Source organism: Austrofundulus limnaeus, unplaced genomic scaffold, assembly GCF_001266775.1.
Source record: "Austrofundulus limnaeus strain Quisiro unplaced genomic scaffold, Austrofundulus_limnaeus-1.0 Scaffold28, whole genome shotgun sequence".
Lineage (NCBI taxonomy): Eukaryota > Metazoa > Chordata > Actinopteri > Cyprinodontiformes > Rivulidae > Austrofundulus > Austrofundulus limnaeus.
This window is the reverse complement of record NW_013952430.1, coordinates 2,552,362-2,563,759: the sequence shown is the minus strand read 5'-3', so window position 1 is coordinate 2,563,759 and position 11,398 is coordinate 2,552,362. Positions and strand designations below refer to the sequence as shown.

Here is an 11,398-nt window from a genome sequence, read left to right as displayed (position 1 = left end):
TAATATTTTCTTACTCCATTGGCAGAAAATGTTGACTTAATTTGAGTCAAATTTTCAGGCTAACAAGACAAATAATCTTACACATTCTGAAAACCAGAATATTATTCTTACACAATCAGTTCTTGTTTAGTAAATCAGTCTCAAAACAAGATCAAAAAAACTTTTTGGCTGGATGTAAGATTTTAAAACTTGGTAAGATGGACAGTTTTTGCAGTGTAAGAAGATAATACTGATTTAATAATGCATACATTTACTGTAAATAAAATATTAAATAGCAAACTAAGTCTTTGGCAAATGTTGTAAGGAGTACATTCACAAAATATTTTCCAGAATGCAAAATGAAGCAGTATATTTTTTCAGGCCCTGTGGAGAGTTACCTCATGGAGGGAGGAGAATAGGAATAATTTAAAGGCATGTGTTGAACTTATAAATTTAGGAAACTGGTTTGTAAAGCATTTGTTGAGCGTAATTTAAAGTTTGGTTGTACAACAAATTTTTAAAACTTGCAGGCTTCTGTTTTTTTTATTTTTATTTTTTTACTACATCACTATAGTAGTTGAGGGGCGCTTGGAGCATGTGTTTGTGCTGATTTATTTATCAGATTTACAAAACTTAATCATATTAAGATAAAATGTGTAAACATTAATAAAATCAGGTTTTGTTCTGTTTTTCAGTTTTTTTAAACAATGTTTTTGAATGTGCTTTTCCTGTGGCTGAAGCTGTGCCCTCAGCACCCCCACTTCCCACATACTTATTTGACCAAGTAGCCGAATAAAGTGGATTTGAATTTGGAGCGTTTGATCATGGCTAAAGCAGTATGGCTTGTATTTTACATAAATACTATAGGAATCACTGTTAGTGTTTTTCCACCAAGACAACTAAAATGTGTTCTTAATGTTTGAATGAATATACTAAAAAATAAAAATTAAAGGGTGGGAGTGGTAGGGCAAGCCATTGTCTTAGTACAAAAAATGAGCAAAGACAGAAAATATGAGATTCCAAATAATGTATTATAATTTTGTTTGTTTGCAAAAAAAAAAAAAAAAAAAAAAAAACAATACTTGACATATTTCAAATTCTAGCAAAACCCTTTAAATTTAATGGTTGCCACATTTTAATACTTTGCAAAATGATTTACATTTTTACATCTGATTGGTTGCCACACATGTGCTGCTGCTCCTGGTATGAAGGGTTAATAAACACTGAAGGGTGCTCTAGCTGATGGACAGGAGAAGTTGTCAAAGCATCTGACAGGAAGGCTTGTGCTACAGTGTGAAGCCATCATCTCTTTAAGTGTTAGAGGCGGACCCAAAACACTGCCTCGAGTCGCTATTTTATCGAGCTGTGGGACCGCAATAATCTCCCCTGGACTTTTCTCTTTAGAGCAGAAAAAATACTGCGGCTCGTTACATAAAGGAATGTGAAGATCCCGTGAATGAAAACAACAACAGCAACAACAGCAACAAAGGAACAAAAAATAAAAATAAAAATAAAAACCCACAACATTTTATTTCCACGATGTTCTTCACACAGGTTTTTCTCCAATTTATATCTTATAATATATATATTTATAGAATCTCTTAAAGTCATTCTGGAAAAGTTCAGGCCTACGAGAGAACGAGGAACTTGATAGGTGAGCCTCCGAATGCCATTGGGTATCCCTCTGACCCAAAATGTGGTGCGCTGAAGCTGGACGCATCAGTCTCCAGTCTCGCCCATCCTTTCCTCCATATCACATAAGATGACGGTGAGGGGAGGGGATGGGGGGAGGATCATTTGGAAGTCCAACTCGCTTCCCTTTTTGACGTCAGTGTGTTTCTCAGACAGGGACAATATGGAGGCCGAAGCTCTGGTTCTGCATTTTGAGCTGGTCTCCGGGGTAACTAGTGGCGGTCGTAGGCAGTGGCAGCAGTGGGAGGTGCGGAGCCACGGGATGCGGCACTATAATAATAAGGGGAACCTGAAAGTTAACAGAAGAACGAGCCGTTGGAAATCACGAGATCAGACATTAACACAAGATGACTAAGGTGTTCAGAGGCTGGAAGTTATGGGGTGCCAAGTGTAAAAATAACACATTTTCATAATTTAGCTCACTGTTCTTACACGTTGCCAAGTTTGACCAAATGTTAAATTTAAATGTTACAAAATACATGTAAATAAGCAATCCAAAATTTAAATGTGCAAATCTAAATGTAAAAGTTCAAATGTAAAGGTTGTGGTTTAATGTTAAAGTTTTCTATTTAAGTATTTAAGAATGTAACCAGCCTTTGATGTTGGTGCTCAGATCTTGTTAAAATGTCATCATCACCCTGCGACAAAAGCAACCGCAAAATCTGCTAATGATGCTAACACTGCTAATGCTGCTAATGATGCAAACAATTCCTTACAAGACATCAAACTTGGAGTTGTGGCCAGTGTCAGAGCTGTACTTCAAACTCTCTGACCAATCACGCTATATTCAACAAAACACTTTTTGAATTAAAAATTTAAATGCCATCTTTAGCAGAGTTAGCAATAGGTTTTGTCGCAGGATAATGACATCACAACAAAAGCCGCAGACATTTCCAAAATACTTAAATGCAAGTTTTATCATCTTTACATATAGATTTGATCATTTAGATTTAGGGTTTAATATTTGAATATTTAACATTTAAATGTATTGTTTATTTAAAAATTACAAAATGTAAGAACAGCGAGCTAAATAAAAAAATGTCAGTAGAAATTTATTTAACTAGGATTTTACCCTCCGAAAGTGAGCTAAATAACAAAAACATGTCAGTGACCTTTTTTACTTTACATTTTATTTTACACTTGGTGCTCTATAGGAGGTTCCTAATTTTGGTTTTAAATGATTGAAAACACATCTAAATGAACTTACTTAGTAATGCTGGATTACTGAACCGCCAAGCTTCATTGTAGGTTGTGTATTGTGGATGAGAATAAGGGTTTCCAGAAAAGTCTCCTCCTAGAAAATAAATGAGGATACATTAAACATAAACAGGAAAATCTAAAATTGTACTGTAAAAAAAATATATATTTTCTATGTGAAAAATACAGCAACATTTTTAAAGAATTATTTTTCTAATCTTCATAGAGGAAGAAGTGGGAGGGGCTCAGAAAGCAATGCTGTGAGGTCCACAAGTTTCTTTCTTTTATGAGTCTATAAAGTCTGGGTTTTATATCAGGCTGCTGATAAACGATTTTTGCTTTGACTATGTTTCAGACCAAACTATAAATCTAATCATGGATAAAGGTGTTTGTGAGTTTTCTCTGTTTTTATGTCAATGTTTCTGGATGCATGATGTAACCTGCAAAGAAATTTTCCTTGCGGTGCTGACTCATAAAACGCCACAGGGTTTCTTTGATCACTGGTCAGTGTGAGGGGGTACATGCCTTTTAAACAATAGCAGGAGTTGTGTTTTCAGTTGTTTGGAGGACAGATTTACACACGCTGGCAGCTACAGCATCCTCACCGCTGGTCGTGTAACTCAAGCTCATCCCTGAGAGAGATAGTGATTTAAATATTTACAGGCCCTCCACGCCTCTGTGTTTTGACCCTTAACTGTTTGCTGTGAACCTGAACTGCAGGTTAAGTAGAGGGGAAAGAGATACGCTCTGTAGCCCTGGGTGTCCGGGGAGGAGAGGAGAGGAGCAGAAAGCGGTGTTTATCGACGGGGCTAGTGAGAGTGCTCTGTGTGGACACGGCGAGGGTAATGAGCGCTGGGAGCTGGAGTGTAACTGAGAGGAACTGTCCTATCTCACGGCCACTGATTGTGGTGATCGCGTATCGAGTTCATCTAATGTTCTCATCCACTGACGCTAACCGCACGCTAACCGCAGTCTTATAAAGCTATAACGAGCTCACTTCAATCCAGGAGCGATTGTTTGAAGGTGCTTTTGCCGCCGCTGTTGTATTTCACGTTTTTTTTTTTGTTAGTATACCTCAACTATGATGATTACCTGAAGAATACTAAAGGATTTTAAAAAAAAAAAAGAACAGACTTACCAGGAACCATTCCAGCGAGTGTGGAGGTGGGGTAGCTGCCTTGTCCTGTGGGGGGGACATGAGGTGGGTAACCAGGTAAGGTGGTGCTGGCCATGTCTCGACCTGCAGGCACACAAACACACAGAAAGCCACACTTTGCATTACTAGGAAGCAGATTTATGAAAAAACAAATATTTTTTCACTTAAATTAAAGCAGACTGCAGGTCAGAGTTCGCATTTTAAACTTTAAGAACAAGTAAAACAAAAGGGACATTTATCAAAGTTAAAGAAACATATGGTACCCCTTCCCAACAATTTCTTCTTTATAATGAGATTATTGATGCTTTATAAATGTGTTATTTGAGAGTTTGCAACCACCTTGTAAAGCATTACCACTTATTAATGAAACTGGTAAAAACTCAAACATTTAATATCTAAAATCTAAGTTAATTATGAATAAATATAAAACTACAGCAGCTGACCTTGCCAAACAGTAAGTCTGCCATTTTGTAAATTATAACTGCATTATAGTTGATTGCTATTGCTTTAAGAAGTTTTACAAACTCATAATTAACGTATTAATAACCTAAATGAATTTGTTGTGTCTTGTGCTTAAAATCAGTGTTGATTTGTTTTGTCTTGGACAGTACATCAGCCCAAAAAAGAAAAGCTTTTTCACATCTTTTAGTTTATATCACGTAAAACATTGAGACAAAAGAAAATCATCATTGTTGAAAGTTGTTTTGGACCTGAATTTAACGTATATCAGTCCTGCTGGAAATAACGCTGAGTGTGACAAAAATACCTCCTAATGCAGCTGAAATATTCTTTTACACATTCTTTTTTAAAAGAAAGACAATTTGACATTAAATGAAGCAATATGAATAAAGCTTATTTTATATAAACCATTTTTCTAAATAATTGTGCTCATGTAATGTATCTGGTGACAATACTACTTTGTGTTATGCTTATTGCATAAATGACTTGTTTTTACACACATACAAACATGGGGGAAAAAAGACCAAGATAACAAATATATTCAGTGGTAATAAAAAGCAGCGCGACTGTGTCTGACAATGACATTTTGCAATTGTTTTCCCTCACAGGGTAGTTTGCGAGTAATTTGGAGGGAAGTTATTTGCATTGATTATCTAATCAGAGACTGGAACAATGTATCAGTTATTAACTTATATCCTAAGCCGCTAAACCTGACAGGAGTGTGGGGCCAATGCGAGTGCTTTCTGATCAGACTTTTAATTAACAGTGACAGCTTCAGGTCTTGTTAGAGTTGGAGGGAGGTGGTGGGGGCGGGTAGGGGGGCACAGAACTAGATGCCATGGGTTCGTAAGCAGGCCCCTGCATCAGCATCTCTGGTTTTTACACCCTCCCTCTCTTAGGACCTCCTCTGGCCCCTTAGACTTTGAGGTTGTCAAGATGCCTGATGCATTGGAAAGTCTTCTGCTCAAGAGATGAGCAAGGGGTCAGATGGGGAGAAGAGGAAACAAAAGGAGTAGTTGCTGTTAATTAGGGCTGAAGAGTCAGTTTAGCTCCTGTATACACAACAGTAGAGCCATGAAAGCAGCGAGAGAGGTGGTAAAAAGGGGTAAAAATAAAACAAGAGGTAAATCAGATGAGCATAATGAAATGATTGATTTTTGTTTTGTTTTGTTTTGACTATTGGGCCTTGTAGGTAAAAGTAGTACCTGCTATAAAAGGCTGGCTGGCATACTGGCTGTAGCAGGGGCCGTGGGCATGGGGAAGGAAGCTGGGAGCAGAGGCATCTACAGAGAGGCAGGACTGGTGGGGCAAGATGTCAGCTAGAGCAGAATCCCCAACAGAGGAGGGGGTGAAGGGGGCAAAGGATGCCTCATGGGGCTCCCGCTTTACACACATGGAAGGCTGATATGACGGATGAGAGTCTGGCAGGTGAAAAAAAAAAAAGAAAAAATCTTGATAGGATGCAGACATACAACACCACACGTTCTGTATACATTTACGCCAGTCACACGTATGAATGGTGAAATGGAAGGTTTAATTGTTTCAAATTAATAATGGTTTGATTTGTTATTTTCAGAATTAGATGATAGAAAAAAAAACATCTGATGATGAAATAGATATAAATTAAAAGGACCTTAAAGGACGAGGCGCCTCATAAGTTAGTGTTTATGCTATCTTATCTTCAAGACACTTAAAACCAGAAGTTTTACATGAATACTAAACAGAAAAGAAGTCTTTAGTATTTGATTTGTTCATTTACATAGCTTATAATAATAATCTCATATGCACCCAGCAGTGATTCATTCAGCTGAGCGTAAACATACACCAGTGAAATGTTGCAACAACACATCGCGCCTGATCAATCAAGCTCAAATGCATAAAACATTTCCCCGAGGTTTTTTGGGGAAAACAAACAGTGCAATCTCACGGCTGCTTTCTCGCAGAAAAATCACTCCCACAAATAACCAAACAATTGGCTTGAAGACAGTTCAGAACGCTACACTTTGATCTAATTTGGTTGATGAGTCTTGGCATCATTCATTTCGTCCGGCTCTGCCTCTTAAACCTATGCAATCAATGTGAGCTCTGTCTCCGGTCGCTCCACGCTGCCACGCTGCAGAGCCCGCTCTGTTTGCTGGGGCCTGAGATGGCTCTTTTCCGACACCATGATAGCCTCATTAGCTGCTTCCCTCATCTTTGTTGTTTTACAACAGGACTGTGTGTTGCAGTTCCTCATTAAGTCAAAGGCTGTTGTATTGAAGCAGTTGGGGTACAACACTGCCAGCCTTCAGAACGTAAAACAAGAGGATCAGTGAATGCAACTGATAGTTCTGCAGCAGGTTCTCCAAATCCCTTCTACTTTAATAGCTCTAACATGGATCTTTCATCATCTTGGACAAATGTCATTTCTAACATGTGAAAAGATCATTAAAAAATAGTGGCTTTGACTTTCTGGCACGAACAGAAATGTTCTAACGAGTCTGCTTTGCATTTAATTGGGTGGACTGAAACTATGTCACGTGCCCAATCCAAGTATGTCATATTTATGGCAAATCCCTGGTGCTCAGCTCTGCTCCTCAGCTAATTATAACCAATGTGTACTTTGTTAAACTCTTCAAAGTTACAACAGCTTTCAAAAGTCCAGTTCCCCTTCAGTTGACATGAGCACATGTACCTGAAAGAAAAATACTACTTGATACGAGACAATACGCCAAGGTATAACTAGCTTGAATGCAAAATATACCAATGTGTGACAACTTAAACATGTATCCATGCTCAGATAAAACTCAAGACCATGACTGGTTTCTACCTTTTATGTTATGTTTAATAGTTTTAAACTAAGACAATCCCATCTTGATAAATGACAGAATTGCAGCTGTTTTTGTCAAACCTTCTAAATAATGTCATGCACAATCTCATGCAATGTTGCCAGATGTGCTAGCACTCAGAATAACTCAGCTGCTACATTATCAAATCTTACATCAGTTTTTGTGAAACTGACAAGAGTTGGCGCCATTTCTTTTTTGTGTGTACTTGTTTTGAATAATGGCAGTCACTCTCTTGAGTTGTACTCCAAAAGTTAATGGATGAACAACACACACACACACACAGGTGGGCGGCAGGCAGGTTTTCTGATTCAAAGAGGCCCGGGTCAAACCCAGCTACAATGCATTTGATACCTCCCTGCGTATACTGCAGTTTGCTTCTGTTTTCTCAGCGCCTGAGCAACCGTTGTCAAACAGACGGGGGTTACAACGCAGCAACAACCGATACAAATGCTGCGTTCAAGACCACTGAACTCTGAAACTAATCAGACATGGTGCTGCTTATTGTCCTGGAGACGAGGCAGCGCCCGGGAAAACGGGAGCCTGTCAAATCACAGGCACTGATGATGGAGATGGAAGATAAACTTAGAGTCCACGGGGACCTGTTTTCCCCAGCAAACACATCTCTGAGAGAGAGGAGACAGTATAGAGTTCTCCAACATCTGTCTTTTCGCTCGACCACTGATACTACATCTACAGACCCCATCAACCATAGAAATGGACTGTTAGGAACCTGCAGCAATCCTTGGAGTGATGCTTCCAGATTTAGCTACAACTCTGGTGCACATTTGCTGGTTAACACTCTTGCTTTGAAAGGTTGACATTTAGAGAACAGGAAACTTTCCTTCAGTATGAACAAAACAAAACTTCTTTTGGATGTATTAAAAAAGAGAGAAAAATACAGGGATGTTTGTAGAGAATTAAATGCAGTAAAAGTTTGAAAACCCAGCTTTAAATAAATTGCACTACTGCACTGCCAGTGTGAGATTTTACAACACCAGCAGGAACAAAAGAGAAGCTGTCAAAGTTGTGAACGAGCCAAGCACATTTTGCAGTAAAAGACTCAAATTCCCCATCCACGGTCTACGGTTTTAACGTCATTCATTATCAAATGTGTGCTTAAAGGTTAGAGCGAGTATTGAGGGAGGTGGTGGTTAAGAATTAATTTCTAAGCTTGGGGCTGCAGGCGTTAACAGAGCTGAGACAACCATTTGTCACCAGGCCACACACTGTAGGTTAGGTAATGGCTCATTGTTTGCAACTCAGCAGAGAAATAGCTGGAAATGTACAAAAGAAGAACCCCGGAATGCGCATCTTAAATAAACCATTCAGCTCCTTTAGGCGATCAGGTGGAGGGCGAGAAAAAGATGCAAAAATAAAAAGAACATAAAAAATACTTAAAAAGAGCAAATGCACCAGCTCCGGCTCCACATCTGCTAGAGTTCAGAGGGGTGCCCATTTACACTTCTCCCTCCCACAGGCTCGGTTGAGAGTGATTATCTAACCCAGCTTGCAGAGAGACCGCTAAACTCTCACTGGGTGAAGCAGTATTAAAACATCATTTATCCTACGTACTTAGCTTCTGCCTGAATTGGAATGACTAAATTAAAAATGTATAAGATTTACAAGATGTTATTGCGTAAAATGATCAGGTGTATAAAAAAGAGCTTCAGAAAGCTGAAGTGAATCATTACATGTATCTATGGACACAACAGTTAACAGTACTCATTAACTAAATACACACAAACAAGTACTATCTTAGCTGTCCTCCCTCCACAGAAACCGTCTCTATCTCACATAGGTTAAATAAAGGACACAAAACACGGCCAGCTTTACTTTCGCTGTATAGGATTCCTGGAATGCAAAACTGAGCACTTCATTAATCATTCATCTTTAATAGATTATGCAAATTTCAAGACATTAAAATCAACAAGATCAATAACAGCACAAGTTTTAATTGGGAGCAAAAAAACATTTAAAGAATGAATATAATCTCGTGGCTCCATCCAGTATGAGAGCTTAATTTATTGATAATTGGATTCCAGCCTAAGTGAGGAAGGTAATTTAGCAGTTTCTCAGCCTTGGCACACTTTCCTATTTACAGGGTTGCCTAATGGCAGGAAAAAAAATAATATCATGCACTAACAACCTACACACTGCCTCATGTATTACTTTGCACAGTTTAAGTGATAAAAGTTTGCTGGTTATTACTTGCGAGTTTAATTTTGTTTGTGTTCAAAATAGCCCAACATTTTTTAAATTATACAGCTGTATTAACACGGGCTGCCTTATTGCATTTTAAGAAAAGTTTTGCTAGTTTGCCTTCTTTTCAAGCGATTTGCAGTTCTTTACGAATCCCCGGGACCCCCAGGTGGCTCCGAGGCCACCTGCTATGAGTTTGCGCCGCAGAGCGAGACCACTTTCACCGGGAGAAGCCCTGCGTAAAAGACAAAAACACACCTTTCTTCTCCTGAGGCCCGACTTTTCGGAGCAAAGCTACCTCCCACATTTTCAGGAATAAAAAGAGGGTCTTTCTTTTCCCATCAGTCTGTGCCTGAGTCTGGGGCTGGACTACAGGGATCATATGAGATGGGCGACTGCAGTTTTCAATCATGCTGTCCTCCTCGCTGACCCTCACCCACACAGACACACACACACATAGAGTGCACTCACTGACTTTGATTCCCACTGCATCATTATGGGACTTTTATTAAAACCCTTGTGCATTTAGGGAGTCAGTGTGGCCATTGGTAAACCTAACCCCTCCTGGGAAAGCGCCTCAGCTTGCACAATGAAGCAATATTTCAAACATCCAGGTGGCCATCAACCTGGAGAGCGAGAAAAAGAAGCCAAGACCTAATTCAGCGTGTGTTGGTTAAATGACACAGATACTCCAAGCCTAACAATCCCTTTTGACTTGCAGTGGATGTAACAACTTGAAACAGCTTATAAGTTACAAAAAAAAAAAAACTTTAAAGGACTTTATGTCTTTCTTTTTACATTTTTTCTTGCCTGACTGTCTTCGTCCGCAACATCAGCCACCCGGCCCCTGTGCCGTTCCAGCTGCTGTCAATCAACAAGCCATGATAGTCTTTGACGACAGTGTCATGCAGCGGCGAGAACAGCAGCTGTCTCTTATGAGAAACACTCCCAGTCAATCTGTTAGCGAGCCAATCTGGGCTAACACAGTAGCCAGTTAGGAGGTTAGGAGCCGAGCATGTGAAAGACCTGCAGGATTTAATGGGCTCAGATGGTGCGCCACCTCAAAAAGGGCCTTAAAAGATCTTTTGTTTTGTCATTTTGTGATTTAAAATTGATGGATCTGTGACATATTACCTGCAATATTTTCCTAATTTATTCATTTTCAGCTGAAGTTGCACGACAGGGAATTTTCAAAAGGGATGGATTAACAGAAAAGTGACCAGTTTTCAGGATTCCACAATTTGCTTCATAACTCTACTATTTCAAGTTTTGTTTTATCTCCTGGTTCCAAGCAGCATTCAGTAATCACACTGTTGATTATATAAAATATTAACCTAAACCACTTGTGTGAAACTCAAGGGTTAAATGTAAATTTTATATTAGTATGATTAGTATGATTCACTGCAATGCAAGAAAATAAACAAATTTAAAAGGTGAAAGATAATAATACTTGCTTGGCCACTGAGTTTTTGGCTTTGAGTAACTGTGGCCTACTGAGCAATTTAGTTGAAAAGCCTCAAAATAAGCTGCTTTAATGTCCGCATTGACCATAAACTACGTACATCTCCCATGATGAATGTCGTTTATACATGGGAATTCCCTGTCTGAACGTGATAGAGTTCAGAATTCGAGCTAACAGTGAGTAAAACACTCTTTTCTTAACTTTCAATAATATTTTTGTATTATTAATTTCACATGTAGTCAGTTATACATGCAATACTTTTCAGTGTTTTAAAATGCTGTTTTTATTCAGGAACTACCACACAGAGTGCCGTTACTGTTATGAATTAGTCTCTGTCTGCCCAGTCCCAGTCTTGTTTCATGTTTATCCAGTCTCATGCCCACTCTCACCCATTTTTCCACTCATTGCTTCACCCCCTCCCATCAC

At 38.9% G+C, this 11,398-nt stretch overlaps 1 protein-coding gene across 7 annotated transcripts in view; it reads right to left on the bottom strand.

The window, feature by feature from the left end:
* Positions 1 to 1,036: 1,036 nt before the first annotated feature.
* The window catches only part of pax2a (paired box 2a), a gene marked incomplete at its 5' end in the record, with an annotated part of 33,040 nt that continues 22,678 nt past the window's right edge, over positions 1,037 to 11,398 (bottom strand). For 2 of the 7 annotated variants that reach the window (XM_014005125.1, XM_014005127.1), the window contains 4 exon segments: positions 1,037 to 1,960; positions 2,879 to 2,965; positions 4,007 to 4,108; positions 5,689 to 5,904. In XM_014005125.1, coding sequence (XP_013860579.1) covers positions 1,884 to 1,960; positions 2,879 to 2,965; positions 4,007 to 4,108; positions 5,689 to 5,904 — 482 coding nt within the window. 7 annotated transcript variants of the gene reach the window in all.